Genomic DNA, 17157 nt, shown 5'->3' on the forward strand with positions numbered 1-17157 from the left:
ACTTCACAGGTCTTATCCTGTAAAGACGACAATGTTTAAATTTAAAATTAATATTGAGACATAATGTTCTTTTTGTGCAAATGCAGAGGAAACTATTTCCCATTTGTTTTGGGAATGTATTTACTCCCACATATTTTGGGTTGACCTGAACAATTACATTAATTCCAAAGTTGTGCCATCATTGAAAATTGGTTTTAGACATATTTTGTTTGGCCTATCCAACGTTGAAGAACCAGAAATGGATAAAAGACATGTTGTAAATCTTATTTTAATATTGGCAAAATTTCACATTCACTGTGTAAAATATGCTAATCAAAGACCAAATTTTCATGTTTTTGGGAAAATGTTTTCTTTATATTTGGACAATTTGAGTTCCTCTTTGAATCCCAAAGCTATAAGGACCAAAAGACTTTGCAAACAGTACGGCTTGTGTTAAAAATGACCCCGACCATTTTATTTATTATTTTGTTGTGTTTGTAAATCTGTTGATTGTATGTGTGGGAATTGTTCACCCATTATGTGTATTTGTTTTTGTGTAAATAAAGTTTGTTTAAAAAAACAAACAAACAAACATTGGGATTGAAAGGGAATGGCAGTTTTTTTTTTTTTTTAATTTAAATTTTATTTAATTTTTATTTTTTTATTGAACCATATACACACACAAAACAAAGCACTCAAGTATCAACATCAAATACAATATTAGAGATTGAGCAACACAAAAGAAAAAAAAAAAACTTAATTTTTTTTTTTTTTGGAAAGGACTCGCTAAACCAACTTCAATTGTTTGAATAAAGAAAAAAATGAAGGGAAGACTTCCCATCGATCAAATTAAAGCCTTTGCAATAGATAGAGAAATCATTTCTCCAGTGAGCCATACATACAGTGAGTACACCTCTCGCATTTCTGCAGATATTTAAGTACGGTGTATCTTTTCACAGAGGTGTCGCGTCCCATTAGGCAAACCAGGAAATTGCCTAGAGCCCCCAGCCAGCAGGGGCCCCCACAGGGCCAACAGATTTAGCACACGCAGCTTTAAAGCCTTGTGTCTGAGTTCCTTGAAGGGGCCCCTTCATTCGCACTACCCCCCCCCCCCCTCCCCCACGTGACTCAGAGTGATAGTGAGCGGCGATTTGGCTTTTTTTAAATTGGCGCATATCCAAAATGAAGAGAAGTTATCCTTTTGGAAGCGACAAAAGAAAGAAAAAAAAAGCAGAAGAGGAGAAAAGGAAGCAAGACAGCGGTGAGTGTACTATGTTACTGTAGTTTTATGTCCTAATGTAGTAGAAGCCGGGAACTTTGAGTGTCCTAAAAAGCGCTCTATGAGACCGAGGCGTTATTATACTTTTTTAAAATATGCTATTGCTCCAATTTCAACTGTCCCCCTTACTTGCACACGCTCGAAGGGCCCCATGTTGCTTGTTGCCTGGGGCCCCCGGGGACCCTTGCTAGACTTTTCATGGGACAACACTGACAAAATGAAACGTTGACACAATGAAAAGTAGTCTGTGTGCAGCTTATATAATAGAGTTAATTTATTTTCCCCTCAAAATAACTCAAAATATCGCCATAAATATCTAAACCCCAGGCAACAAAAGTGAGTACAATCCTATGAAAAACCGCACATCCCTAAATGTCCAAATTGCGTACTGCTTGTCATTTTCACTCCAAAATGTCATGTGACTCGTTACAAAATTGAGATGCAGAGGTGGGGGGTCAGCCTGTTAGTGCTCAGATCATACGCCGCACTCTACATCAAATTCCTGTGCATGGCTTTCACTCCAGGAGGAAGCCTCTTTTGAAGACAGTAAACAAGAAAGCCTGCAAACAATTTGCGAAGACATGCTTACAGCACTCCTGTAACGAGTCACATGACATTTTGCAAGGAAAAGGACAAGCAGTACTCAATTTGGACATTTAGGGATGTGCATTTTTTTATAGGGGTGTACTCACTTTTGTTACCGGGGGTTTAGATATTAATGGCTATACTTTGAGTTATTTTGAAGGGAAAATAAATTAACTCTATTATATAAGCTGCACACAGACTACTTTTCATTGTGTCAAAGTTTCATTTTGTCAGTGTTGTCCCATGAAAAGATATACCGGTACTTAAATATCTGCAGAAATGCGAGGGGTGTACTCACTTTTGTGATACACTGTAGTTTGGTTTAAAAAAAACTACACTTATGAATAAAAAACTTCCCCATAAGCAATATTACGTTTAAAACAAATTCTTAATTATTCTTTTGATAAACACCAAACAAAATTGTTTCTTCTGTCAGGGTCATATCAATATTTTTAGATTGCAGCCAAGTCTTTGACTTCAGAAGGAATTAACAACATTGCAGTGAAAAAAAAATTGATTTCAATTTTCTACATCCATATCACAAAAAGTACAATTATTCGCTTCAAAACCAAATTTTAATCTTAAAAATTCTTTTGTTGGGTAAATTTCATTCCACAAATTTTAATTGGACCTCTATAGCGTTAACTTTTATTTATCAATAGATTAATCAATTAATCAAATTTATTTATATGGCCTTTTACAAAACCCGAAAGGCCCTCAATGACATTAAAAAAAAACAAAAAAACAAAGACAGCGCATCGCGATAAAAGTCCAGCAAATAAAACAATAAAACCGATAAAATCCAAAGACATTAAAAAACCCTTAAGCAGATAAAACCAGGCTATCCTAATCTGTGTAAAAGACGAGTCTAAAAAGGTGTGTTTTTAGCCGAGACTTAAAAAGACCTAGATACATGATGGTGCGGATTTCGGGGGGGAAGGCTATTCCACAGCCTGGGGGCAGCAACCGCAAAGGATCTGTCTCCCCACTGTTTAAGTTTCGACCTCGGAACATCTAAAAGAAGCTGGCCGGTCGAGCGAAGAGTCCTGCCAGAGTTACGGAAAGTTAAAATTTCCGATAAATAAGATGGAGCCTGGCCATTAATAGAATTAAAAACAAACAGTAAAAGTTTGAACTCAATTCTAAAATGGACTGGAAGCCAGTGGAGTGATGATAGCACGGGGGTAATATGCTCACGTCTAGGTGTACCTGTTAAAAATCGAGCAGCAGCATTTTAAACAAGTTGCAGCTGAGAAATCGAGGACTTAGGGAGGCCAACGTAGTAGTCCAGCCTTGAGCTTATAAAAGCGTGAATTGCTTTTTCAAGGTCGTGGCGACTAAGAATACTCTTCACTTTGGCTAAGAGACGGAGCTGGAAAAAACTTACTCTTACAACAGAACTAATCTGTTTTTCAAAGTTAAGTTTGCTATCGAATATCACTCCGATATTTTTTAATGTGTGTTTTAAAAATGTCAGCCGGAGCGCCAAAGTTGGGCTAAAGGGCTTTCATCATGGAAGGTGTGCCAAAAGTAATAAATTCAGTTTTGCTCTCGTTAAGATGTAAAAAAAAAAAAATTGTGCAAGCCACTGCTTCACATCAGATATGCACTCCGTCAATTTAGCAAGAGCAGTTTTTTTGTTAGGTCTCAGGGGCAGATAAAGCTGCAGGTCATCATAATAAAAATGAAAAGCGATATTGTGGTTTTTTTTTATAATTGATCCTAAAGGTAGGAGATAAAGCGCAAAAAGAACAGGCCCTAAAATAGAGCCTTGCGGTACCCCACAAGACAGACAAGTTTGTGAGGAGGAAAATTCCCCAATCATTACCGAGAATGTTCTATGTTGTAGGTACGATTTAAATCATTTTAGAGCGTATGGCTTTATGGCAAAAATTTTGATGGAGCAACCATTTCCCATTTTCATTCAACATGAGAGCAACAGCCCATACACCTTTTGAATGCCATTCTGCCTTAAAAAAAACGATTTCCTATTTAGTAATATGTATGTTATTCCATATCGGTTTATTATGTGGCGTAAAATTATGGCTGTACAATAGTTTCCAATAAAGGAGTGCTTGTTGATGAAAATTGGAAAGTCCAATCGGTATCGATGTATATTTGAAGTCACATCTCAACAAAAATTCTATTCCCCCTACCTTTTGAAAAACCAGGTTAGGAACGATGCACCAAAATGATTTCTGATTTGTAGGGAAAGATTTCAGCCATTTCAATTTTAAGATTCCATTCATGACCTCAAAATCTAAGGCGTTTAACCCTCCTTCTTCATACCCTTTACCATGTCATTTTTTTCTTATATACTGACATCAGTTTTAGCATTTAAATTTAAAATTGATAGTATTTATCATCTTTATCATTTTGGTCAGTATCGGTAAGGAAAAGGCAGGAAAAATGACTGTTGATAGGCTCTCCATTTTTGTTAACAAAACTCTTCCAAAAATTGAAATATCCCTTTGTAACCACCTTGATAATGTAGATTTACATTTGTCCAGTTTCACAGATATTCATTTTTTCTGTTAACATTTTGTCTTTGGAGATAACAATCCCCTAGTATTTAACTTTCTTTGTGGAATGGCAGTTTAATGCACGATTTATGTTTTCCTTTGAAGACCACTGATCTCAAACAGAGAAAAAAATTAAGCACACGAATTTTAGTGACCTACCTGGATATTTCATCCTTTCATGCACAAAATGTTTTTTTTAATTTAAATATTTTTTTAACCCTTACATGGCACCAATTTAACCCCTTGATGCCTGCATGTACATTTGAAAAATATACATGAAGTATGAGGAATACATAAAAATAGTAGCTAGAAAAATACTAAATATAGTAAATTACATTGAAAAATACTGTATAGCTAAAATTTAAAAAAATATATATATTTTAAAAATGAAAATATGGAAAAATTAATTTAAAAAAATTAAACACATTTCAAAAATAAAAAAGGAGGGTTTAAAAATGAAAATAATCCAAAAAATGAGTGATTTATCTCCCTTCCCGTTTGGTCTGTAAAAGTAATTTTTACTGAAAAACAAGTTTTTTTCCCTCTTGATTCCCCTTTGGTTCCTTAAAACCAGAAAGCTGATATTTGAAAAGACTCAAGCTCTGTGTTCTGTCCATATCTTGTTTTTTCCACACAATAAAACAACCGAGTGAACGTCCAACAAAACTGATGATTCCAACATTTTTTTTACTTCATTTTAGGGCTGTCAAAATTATCGCGTTAACGGGCGTTAATTAATTTTTTAAATTAATCACGTTAAAATATTTGACGCAATTAACGCACTAGGCCCGCTCAGACAGATTTAAATGTCAGTACAGTGAAAGGCCAACTTGTTAATTGTGTTTTATGGAATTTTTCCGCCCTCTGTTGGCGCTTGGGTGTGACTTGCATATGTTATGTGGCGTAATGTCGCCCTCTGCTGGCGATTCAGTGCAGCTGATTATTTGGGTTTCGGCGCGCTTTTCTCACGTGATTATATGTCGACGCGAACTCACACTAATAGACAGTGCTATTCAGACCAGCTAACGTCCGCATCCAGTATTCAGTGGCAGTTCTTATAGCCCCATCACACTGTTTGTGTCTAATACATGCACCGCTTGTGAGTTATATTCCTCCTTTGTTTATATTCATGAGCATTAGATAGTTATTGATGATGTGTATTTGAATTTGTTCACCTATATGGTGAAATGCAGTTACATTGTTAGATGCTTGTGAGCTAATTGGCTAGTGCTACTGCTCAAATGGACACGTGTGTGTACATTTTATGTTATTTTGTGATTTATGCAAGTTATTGACACATTGCCTTGTTATTTTCAGTTTTACAAAAATACAAGAAACGTGCTCCTGTCAAAAAGAGATGACTTCAGTAAAGCCCATGTAACTTTGCCACACCGTCTGATTTCTTTTTGGAACTTATGTTCGCTATCTTTCAATTTGTGTACTCACATACATTGAGGACAGAATAGGGCTACTAGTTTATTTTTTGATTGAAAATTTTACAAATTTTATTAAAACGAAAACATTAAGAGGCGTTTTAATATAACATTTCTATAACTTGTACTAATATTCATCTTTTAAGAACTACAAGTCTTATTATCCATGGATCACTTTAACAGAATGTTAATAATGTTAATGCCATCTTGTTGATTTATTGTTATAATAAACAAATACAGTCCTTATGTACCGTATGTTGAATGTATATATCCATCTTGTCTTATCTTTCCATTCCAACAATAATTTACAGAAAAATATGGCATATTTTATAGATGGTTTGAATTGCGATTAATTGCGATTAATTACGATTAATTAATTTTTAAGCTGTAATTAACTCAATTAAAAATTTTAATCGTTTGACAGCCCTACTTCATTTATGATTTGGTCAAATTTCTTCATAAAGGTAGTTATATAAAAACATGTTTATCTCATCGACTTCCTTGCTCCTCGTTCTAAGTAGATTGGGCATATGTCACTGTCAATGGCTCCGAAACATGTTCATTGAATGCCAGCCCTCCAAGTTCAAGCAGATTGTTTATCTAATTCCGTCAATGGGAGCCTATGACAAGATTTAAACCGCAGTGGTTTAAAAAAAAAAAAAAAAAAAAAAAAAGTACCACAAACGTTGAGAGTGCAAACATTTTCAACGAGAGGAATTTATTTGGAAAAAAAAAAAATACAGCTATCAACATGGAAACTTGATGGATGAAGAATAGCTTTGTACACAATTGTCTTGAAATATCTTCCTTTGGTACATGCACATTTGCACATATAGTATGTAGAAAACACATGGTTTAGGTTTATACACACCAGTATGAAGTAGTGGGTTAGTATCATGACTAATACAGCTTAGGCACAAGGGAGTCAAATGAACAATTCTGCACAACCCCATCCTGCATAATTAAGAATGTACAATATAGTCCTCCAATAATTCTACTGCATTTACATGAATATGAAGAACCAAAAGTTCAAAACAATTTATAGATCACCGTTTGTGGTTCACGCCTTCTTGGAAAAAAAAAAAGCAAGGAAAACGGGTTATCAACAGTGTCTTTTCATCATTCTACATTTCATCTAAACCATAATCCTCCTCTGGGAAGTCTCCTACAGTCACGCTTAATGGCCTTACAAACGCACCATAGTTCTTCCCGCACTCAAAGTAGCGCTTGCCCTCGCAGCTGCGACGGAAAACGACAAGCAGAGGTTATATTAAAACATGGAAAAAGAACACCATATCAGTGCTGGGCTTGTGCACGACCCTTGTCTCACCTGCCATCGTTTTTCCCCAGTGGTTCATCATATTTAACTCCCACCCAATAGCCTGACTTGAAATCTGTTGTTCCTGGAAACACAACAACCACAGTTCAACATTTAACATTTATACTGCTTTAAAAAAAAACTGTCAAAAAAGGTGTATTTTAGTTCCAATATCACAGGGCGACTTCAAATTAAGAGCATGTTTGGAATGTAACAGGACAAGTGTACACTCGTTGTTCTGTTGCACTGAGTATCCACAGCTCGGTTATTCTATTACCGATCTGCAGTGTTCAAGCGCCTTACGTCATAGCTTAGCGGTAATTGATCTTATACATTAAAAATCAATGCAAATTCCATTTGGCATTTTCACTGTTCAAAACTGAACATTGCGACTGACTTTGAATAATCCCAAATGACAGCAATGCTATGTTGCAGATAGGCCTGTCGCGATAACAAATTTTAGTGTGCGATAATTATTCTCATAAATTATTGCGATATGCGATGTTATTGCGCCCCCCCAATTTTTTTCAACCAATTTACAATAACACAGTGAGAATACAGTATATATTAATAGATCAAGTACACCCATTTAAACACGATAAATATTTACTCCTAAATTCAAAAATACTTTTTAAGAAATCACAACTAAAAACAATAGACCAGGTGTCAGCAACCTTTTTGGTGTGGCGTGCCACTTTCAAATTTTCTTGTCAATCAGTGTGCCACACCAAGATTAATGAAGCACATCTGAATTTTTATATCCAACAGAGCTGTAATTTTACTTCAAAGAAAACAACATGAACATACGTTGAAATCTTACAACTACCATTCTTTATCAAATAACTAAAAAATAAATGTATATTGTAGAAAATACACAACACACACAACCCAGCAAGAAAACGGGAACAAGCGTGATTCTCAGTACAGGTCTCTCACAGTACAGAGCGGGCTGTTTTAACCTTCAAAGTCAGAACAGGCAACTACTTTGTCTTGTTCACTAACAGTGAATTCTATGCACAATTTTAGATTTTATATAACAAATACAAAAGATGCCTACCTTAATGTGATCCCTGGCCCTGTTTTCCATGAATTTTTATGTTTTGTCTCATAGTGGCGTTTGACACTTGTTGTGTGACACACACACACAACTCTCTTGAGGCATAATGCACAGAGCTAGCGGAAGTAACCAGCCAACCAGTTGTTACCGGCATCCTTAAGGGGCCGCTGTCCCCGACAGTATGACCGGCTTACTAGTTAAGGGTGAGAAAAAGAGAGGCAGCGAAACAAGGTGTTGAGAGAGAGAGTTGTGTGAAGAGCGCCGTGAAAAGTGGCTGTGTCCCATGATGGTTTTAGTTTTGTTAATAAAAGTCTCCAGCAAAATGCCATCCAACGTGTCACTGTGTTTTTATACACATCACCACCTCTCTTAAGTAAGCACCGGGCGAATCGACGACAACAAGCCACGTTAATCGCCTGTCTACTACACACTATGGTGCAGAGTTGAAACCACTGCAATTACCAGAAAGTGCAATTGGTAACACAGTGTACTTCCGCCAGCTCTCTGATTGGTCGGCTTCGTGACACGTTAGTAGCGTGGGCTGAATTAAACGCGCAGAGAAAAAAATCCGACAAGCACAGGAGTCGAGAAATAGAGGAAGAGCTGGAGGTGTGCTCAAAATCCATTATTGCTCGCATATAACGCCACAGGCAGAGTGGGTGAGAGGGGCGCTCCCGTAAAGCCCCTAAATAACAGGGCGCGCAACTGAAAATGCCTTGATTTCCGGTAAAAAGGCGCATTGTAAATGGGCTCGCTTCCGCTATCCAAGCAGCTAAACATGAAAAAGTTCACACTCCTGATTTTTTCAGTAATCCTTTATGTCTCTCTTTCCTTTTTTGTGAGACTAAAACAATGAAAAAATACATGCAATCAGCAACAATGCTGCAAATAACAAAAACGCCATCCATATATGCAAACACAATTAGCCTGTATTCAGTAGTTCTTAATTAGAAATATCAAACATTTCCCCTCAAACATGCAACCTAAAGACAATATAAAGAGTGAAATTCTCAGATTGACAACAAAATACTCACAGACGTTGCTCTAACAAACACAAATGCCGCAGAAGTTGTGAGAGTGGAGCTGCCATGTAACACACTGAATCACATTTGAAGAACTTCCTATTTGCATTTTTCTTCTACTGTTTTAGAACCAATAAATAAAACGGCCACAAGATGGGGCGCTTCAGCAACTGATAAAGATACAACTGACAATAAACATAACACGCTTTTTGTTTGTTTGTTTTTGTTTTGCCATGCCCTCGCGTGTCACTGGTTAACCCTTCGCGTGCCAGTGCTGACATGCGTGTCATAGGTTGCCGACCCCTGCAATAGACCATGCCTCTTAAGTAAAAAACAACAATATTGATACCGCACAGAAACACAGAATAAATAAAATGTGTTTAAAAAAAAAAAAAAAAATTGCACTTAATAACTTAAGCATTTAGGCAAATGAAAACGTTTCCCGTCATAGCTTCTGCAATGGTGTTCCATAGGGATGCAACAATACAGTTAAGTCATGGTTCGGTACGATTTTTGATACGGGGGACACAATTTTCGATCCGATTCAATACATTTAATGCTCAGTAAAAAAACAACAACTACTATATATATATATATATATATTTTTTTTTTGCTAACGAGCAAAAATTAAATTGCCATCATATAAACATGCATTTTAGTGCATAATATTTATGTGCTTACTTCTTACTGAAAACATTTTGTATAAAAGTGCTGAGAACAATCTTTACTGTTTGTAAAGTGAGGCAGGGCACACTGTTGATTAGAGGTGTGCAAAATTTCCGATTCTTAGATTATTCGCGATTCGGCCGTGGAAGATTCGAGAACAATTCACAAACATCCAAATTCCGATTATTGAAATATGCCAAGTAAAGCGGAAGTACAACACACTCAGCGCGCTGCGCGGTCAATGAGCAACGGAGCGAGAGTAGCTAAACATCATGCTTCTCATTACCCGGCCCCTCGGGTAATGCCAATGCTCAACTCACGGCTCTAGCTCAACTCATGCCACGAGATAAAAAAACACAACAACATACCTGAAGCTGCTACAAAAGTACGTCATCCACATAATGTTACGGTAGATATAATTTATATAAGACTAGATGCACTACGGTAGCGGTAGCGTTTGCAGCACATCTATAAAAAGCTAGATGCAGACGTAGTAAACGGCCGCCATCTTAAAGCAGTACACTTCTCTGCAAGGCTGTTGTAGCGAACCTTCCAAGCAAACCTAATTAACTTTTTATCTAAAATACTCCTAAATCGGTAAAATATTGACTTGAATCTATCTTTAAAATAGTTTTAAAACTTTCACATGTCGAAAGTTGACAAAAGGGAAATTATGGATTAACGGGAGCAATTTTAACAACTTTAACGGTTGATTCACAACATTAAATTAATTGAATGTAGTTTAAAGCTGCTGATACAGAATGGGGACTGGAGTTTTTTATTTACTGTTATTTTTGTATATTTGTTTACTGCTCTATATGTTAACTTGATACTGAAATAGTAGTTTGGTTTAGCCTGAGAGTATTTTTGAACAATTTTGGAACAAATGTACAAAATATTAAAAAAAAAAAAAAAAAAAAAAGGGGGGGGGGGGGCATCAATAATCGTTTTAGAATCGAATCGGACCATCTGAATCGTAATCGTAATCGAATCGTTAGGTGCCCAAAGATTCCCAGCTCTACTGTTGATTGCTACAGCTCTCTTAGCAGCTAGGTTTACTACATGAGCAAGACATCCTATTTGTGGTCCGAATCCATCTGTGTCACGATACTGAATTAACAATATTTGCAACATTATCTATAGTCACTGGTATGGATTGATTTGGCCTTCTTAACTTCCATTCAGTCATGACAGTTTAGAATTCATCGATGTAGTATATGGACTACGTGTCCCATAATCACTCTGGGCTCACGTAGCCAATGGCATGGGACGTAGCACATCTAGTTTGCCATTTCATGATATCTAGTGTGTGCACGCATTAAAAAAGTTAGCAAGCGCCGCTGAAGTCACGTCTGCTCATTACTACCCAACACCAGCATATGACAATCGACTTTCATAAGCAGGACGAGTTTGAAGCACAGCGCTCTTAATTTCATTCAGCTATTTGTTGTCAAAGCGAGGTTGTTCGTAGCAGCCAAGTCGGTAACAATGTTATGGCGGACTTCGTTGTAAATATCCGGCGTTGTGCCGAAAAATAGCCGCCCTGCATAAAATGTCATTCCTGACGGGAGTGCCCACACGTCAACAACACCGGCGCGCCATAGATGGTCCATAGTCACGCCGGAGCACTGACGCGGCCGGTATACATTGAACAATAGGATATAATGGGAACGATTGGCTCCGGCGCTAATTTTTGCCGGACCTGGGTCGAAGATGCATTTTGGGCAGTTGGTAACGAGGAATTCGAACTTTTAACAGCATGTCTGCCGCACGCGTGCACGTGCGATAAATCGCAGCGGAAAAATTACTGCCTTCATTTTTATTTATCGCGCGATAAATGGAATTATTGCATATTGCGACAGGCTTAGTTGCAGAGAACATCACTGGCACACCCACCACCTGTCCCACAGAACTTACCAACAAACATGACGGTCCCAACTTTAACTGGCTGCCCAGGTACGCGCACTTGGCAACGGCTGCCCACGGAAATAGCTTCCGCCGCCACCCGATGCTCCTCCTCCCGAGCGATGCTTTCAGCTTTCTTTCTGGCCATATCCTCCTCATTGTAACGACCGAATGACTGCTTTTTCATGAAGGATCTTGCCGAATCTAAAGGACGGATAATTGGTTATGGATCTTTTCTGTGTGAAACAGGCTACAGAGAAAACTCACCTGTTAGTTTTTCATAATCCTCGTCCGCCATGACATACTTTTCCACTTTGGTGACGTCGGTAAATTCTCCCAACTGGCCCCCACTTCGATCGATAACCTGATAAAAAAAAAAAATATATATATATATATATTAATATATATATTAATATATGTGGTTAAAAACATTTTAGAATCATGTATCAAAGCGTACACATAGAATGTTCCTTTATGTTTAAGACTGCCTGGAGGAATGTCTCAAAAACTCGCTTGGTTTGTTCTTCTTGAACGACGTTACAATTAAAATTGCTAATTTCCCCTTATTCAGGTATTTGGGATTTTTTTTTTCGTCTAAAAGCTGAATAATTATATCTGGGTTGAAGATTTTCGTAATTTTAAGTTGCAGACTTGTCCATCCAAACGAATGAAATCGTGTGAATCCATATACAGTGGTACCTCGACCTTCGATCGCTTCGACAGAATTGACACACGATCTTTTCGACATCCGAAGTAAAATTTGATTTGCCATTTGTTTCTACACACGACATGCTCTAAATACGACGACATGACACCTCTGCAGACGGACGCACGGTGGTTCCAAGAAGGTCAGTACAAGTAGTGAAAAAGTTGACACTTACCATTCAAATTAAGCTGGAAATGATAGAAAAAAATGAGTGGGCTGTGCATCCGTGAACTGGCTCAACAATATGGCCGTAGAATGACTACGATCTCAATGATCCTTCTCCGACCTCCGTTCACTTGTCTTTTTAGTTAAGGTGTCCATTATTATTGTGGTAACATCGCCAAAGAAGTCGCCAGCTTCGGCAGGTTTTTATCTTTTTATTTCAGGACTTGTGCAACACAACACGCCTACTGTCCGCCCCAGTTGACTGCAAGTCCCAAACAAATATAAAAGAGAAAGTAAAAGCTCCATCTCACTGCCAGGCGGTGCGTTCAGGTGCAACACGCAAAACAAGTCCGCCACATTAGAACCCGATTCGTTACATTATTACAGGAATTATTATTTTATTATTCCGGTATGCATTAATAATTTGTTTTACTATGTGTAATTGCCATTTGTAATAGCACCAGCGGTATTTTTTAAGGATTTAGTGTAGGTTTTTGGGCTGTGGAACAAATTAATGGAACTATAATGAATTCTTATAGGAAAATCCTGCTCGACATACGACCATTTCGACTTACAAACAAGATCCTGAAACGAATTAACTTCATATGCAAAGGTACCACTGGATTATGTATACATATTAGTTTTTGTATATGATTAACGTATGATTTGTTGTCACATGTGAACGTACTGTATATTACTACTCTGTTGTTCTTATAAAGTTTCATCATTTGTACTGCATACTACGAGAATGCAGAACACTACGTATGAAAACTCGGTAGGTGCTACAGATACAAATTTCCATTCACAAGCAGATGTGAGCACCTTCTATAAATATCCGCACTGGATTTCATAGCCTCATTATTGCACTTGTTTTAGCATCTGTTTGCATATTACTTTAGTTTTCCTATGTAGTTCTGCGGTGCATATACTCTTCAACCTTGCACACTTGATTCAAATATAGAAATATCGACTAGTGTAACCTAAGCCTACTTTCATACATGTATTCTGCAGTCATCATCAACAGGATAGGAGCCCAGCAAAGCGTTATCGTTGTCCAACTTTTGCAATAACGTGTCTGACGTGCTGAACAATTCTAGGTCCATGCTCGAGGCGGGAGCACCCACCACCATTTCCAGTTTGCCCTTAAAAAGACAGACTAATTAATACCAATAGAGATGGATGTTGTTCCATGCTAGGTAATTCCGCTCATATTGACTTACCTTCAGTTCTGCAATGGAAATCCCTCTGTCGAACCGTCGCTTCACTTCAAAGGACGATATGGTGGTTGTAAGGCGCACATTAACAGAGGGATTGGTAATAACACTTACTGAACCGTCCATCTTCTTGACTGTACACAGATGCGAGTTTAAAAAAAATGAAAGAAGAACAGTACATTGGTAAACTTATACAACACTTGACAGTCAATGAAATAATCAAGAGTCACATTAAATAATTGTCCCCTTCTCAAAATAGGGTAATCGTGCAAAAGGGCTTAGAGATTGCTAGTAAACATTGATAGCCATGGGTTGTCTACTTTCAACGCAATGCTGTAGAAGACAACGCCTACTTCTACTATTTAGCGCTTGTCAGTTTACTGTATGCCTCCCCTAAATATCACACTTTTAACACTTATAATATAAATTGTTCCGGTGGTACTCAGTTTACATGATGTTATTATTTTAATTTGATAGCAAGCCACCGCCAAACCACATGACGCGTTAGCTGTTAGGGTGGCTAACATAGGTAACAAAGAAAACACTCAGGAGGCACAAAAGATGTACATTTAATGATTGTTACTTACAATTGGTTCCTCTGGGGTGTACCTGCGCGAGTGTTGTATATCACAACGGGAATTTATGAGTCACGTTAACGTGTTTTTGCTGAAATTGTGTCAGCTCTCGCTGTTATGTGCAGTCGTATGTGTTGAGTTATGATTGACTCCCACAGTATTCTAGGCAAGACACGCCCTTAGTGTGATGTGATTGGCTTCTTCATCCCGTCTGAAAGAGGAAGGCGTGACCTACAGTGAAATCTCAGCCAATCATAATGCAGCAAGGCGTGTCCTGTCCATAACACCGGTGGGATTTCTGGTTCTAGTCGCGATTCAACGCTTTTGAACCCGCCCTAAAGAGTTCAAACAACCAATCATAGCTGGCAAAACTTTCGGCCCAATGGCGTTTCAAATGTGGCGGAAGCGGAACATCATGTGCCCCTTGAGTCAATGAGGCCTGGCGGCGTCACTCGTCCGCCATTTTGGGTCGGGGCTATTCAATAAATACAACATCACATTAGTCAATAGAGCATCCACTTATAAAGCGCTATAGGTTGCTCAGTTTTGAACCGGCTTAGTTTTGCATAAATTACATAGTACAGTAAATTTACTGCACACTTTAGAAAAATATAACTTTTTAAATTCAACTCCACTCCATTTACCAAGCCTGAATGGTCGTCAAGTTATTGTGGTTTGTTATTAAACAAACCTTCTGTAAATCCGTGAATTCAGCGAGTTTAAGAGAATTTTAGTGAAGAAAACCACTCTCATCTTCAGTGTTGGGTACGTTACTTTAAAAAAGTAATTAGTTACATTACTCACTACTTCTTCCAAAAAGTAACTGAGTTAGTAACTGCATTACTCTATAGTAAAAGTAACTAGTTACCAGGGAAAGTAACTATTTCCGTTACTTTAAAAAGAACTTGTTGTATGTCAAAGAATTTGAAATTTTCTCAGCAGTATTCGAGTCAGTGGAATAGAGAAGAACAGACAGGTCGTTAACTTGTTAGGTGCTTCAGCAGATTTGAATTGCTTACCACAGATGTCGACAAAAGCTTTGCTCCGGGACATAAATTACACAATACATGCAGGTTCTTTCCTTTAATTTCGACAAACTTGAAATAGTGTCTATATCTCCACCTCTTGAAGGACAATTTTTCTTCTGAATGCTCTGCCATCCTGACCCTGTGCATCTGTTTTGCGTGTGTGTGTTTGCCGCACGCGCTGTTCCGGTTTGCTTGTGAGATCACCGGCTCTGATTGGCTTATCACGACACATGACTCTAACCCTAAGCCAATCACAATCACTTCCATCGCATCTCTCGAGGGGGTGCATTCAGGTAGGCTCGTTTCCCGACTATTCACGTCACCTTCAAAGCGTCTGCCGTCCTCAAGATGGAAGCAGAATTATTGCTGGCTGACAGTGGGAGATGGGAACGAGGCTAGCATCACGTGTAGCAAATAAAGAAACGTTACAAAACTTTGGAAAGCATTGTCTAATTGAATGAGCAGGGACAAACAGCTTGGAGTCAGAAGTATGTGCGCTATTCTCGAACCTGAACGCACCCCAAGTCTTGGATGACAAATCAACAGAGCAGAGAGTCGACTCGACACGGCTGGTAGTTTCTTCAATTTATTCAGAGTAAGTAACGCACCACTTTTGACCGTCAGTAACGGTAACGGCGTTGTAATGGTGGAAAAAGTAATTAGTTAGATTACCCCGTTACTGAAAAAATAACGCCGTTACGTAATGGCGTTATTTATAACGGCGTTTCTCCCAACACTGCTCATCTTAGGTCCACTGCAGAGCACGCCGGAGGAGTTTCCCGACGTAAGACGGCCGTAGTTCCTAACGCCGCCGACTCAACTTTTAGACATCTACAGTAAATCTAGCCGTCTCTAGGCCTAAACCCGCCTGATGAAATAGCTACAATAGAAAGAGATATTCAAATATTGTAAAACTAACGAAATGGCCGAACGTAAACAGTATATCTCGAGCTATCTCGACAAAGTTAAGACATACACAGAATGGAATCGTTTAAGTGACACTTTTTAGTGGTTACGGGAGAGGTTTTGTCAATTTATGAACTTAAATCACATTTGCTTTTCATAACGATGAATTTGTTTGTATTAGTTATGTCACTCGTCATGCCTACTTTTTTTTATTGACAAACAACAACAAACATTACAACATAAGTGGCATGGTACAATGTTAAACAACTTTAAAAGTAACAGACAAGCCTAGAGCATAATCATGTACATAATATCTAAAATTACAATCACATAAAAAAAGAAAAGAGAAATGGAGGAAAGAAGAAAAAAAAAATATATACAAAATAAATAATGGTAAAAGAAAAAGACTAGGGTCTACTAGCCAAGTCCAGCTCCTCAACAATTTCACAGTTTTAAAGCATTTCCCCCTTCATATACTGATGACAATTCCAAAGAAAAAAACCCCCAACTATTTCTATTTTTTGTATTTATTTACACATTTATATACATTTACAAACAAAAACGGGCTCACACATTTTCAACATTCTAACAAGAAACCAAAAATAACACTCTCCATCATAATATACACATTTCTACTTGTTTGCCATGTTTGTATTCATACACACGCGTCACTATACAACATACACACACCCACACACCCGCACAAACACATACTCGAACACAGGGCTTTACAAAGAAATATTAACTTTCTCAAACAATGAAACCAAATTGAGAGCTTTTTGCTGCTTGATCAATTT

General features: G+C 37.8%; 1 protein-coding gene across 1 annotated transcript; it reads right to left on the bottom strand.

Moving 5' to 3' along the window:
* Positions 1-6484: 6484 nt before the first annotated feature.
* tbcb (tubulin folding cofactor B) lies at positions 6485-14586 on the bottom strand. The gene is made up of 7 exons (XM_057838546.1): positions 14439-14586; positions 13858-13985; positions 13636-13779; positions 12034-12130; positions 11779-11970; positions 7129-7201; positions 6485-7037 (listed from the first exon to the last, which is right to left on the bottom strand). Exons 2-7 carry the CDS (start codon positions 13975-13977, stop codon positions 6923-6925), a joined length of 741 nt encoding a protein of 246 aa, XP_057694529.1. The 5' UTR covers positions 13978-13985; positions 14439-14586; the 3' UTR covers positions 6485-6922.
* Between the last annotated feature and the right edge of the window lie 2571 nt (positions 14587-17157).

The sequence above is a fragment of the Corythoichthys intestinalis genome, chromosome 6 (genome assembly GCF_030265065.1).
Source record: "Corythoichthys intestinalis isolate RoL2023-P3 chromosome 6, ASM3026506v1, whole genome shotgun sequence".
NCBI classification, from domain to species: Eukaryota; Metazoa; Chordata; class Actinopteri; order Syngnathiformes; family Syngnathidae; genus Corythoichthys; species Corythoichthys intestinalis.

Excerpts from the sequence above, each read along its gene's own strand:
- tbcb (XM_057838546.1), bottom strand. The coding sequence starts at position 13,977 with ATGGACGGTTCAGTAAGTGTTATTACCAATCCCTCTGTTAATGTGCGC. Across the intron at positions 11,971-12,033 it reads GGATTATGAAAAACTAACAG|ATTCGGCAAGATCCTTCATG; the intron begins GTGAGTTTTCTC and ends TCCGTCCTTTAG. Across the intron at positions 7,038-7,128 it reads CTGGGGAAAAACGATGGCAG|CTGCGAGGGCAAGCGCTACT; the intron begins GTGAGACAAGGG and ends TTTCCGTCGCAG.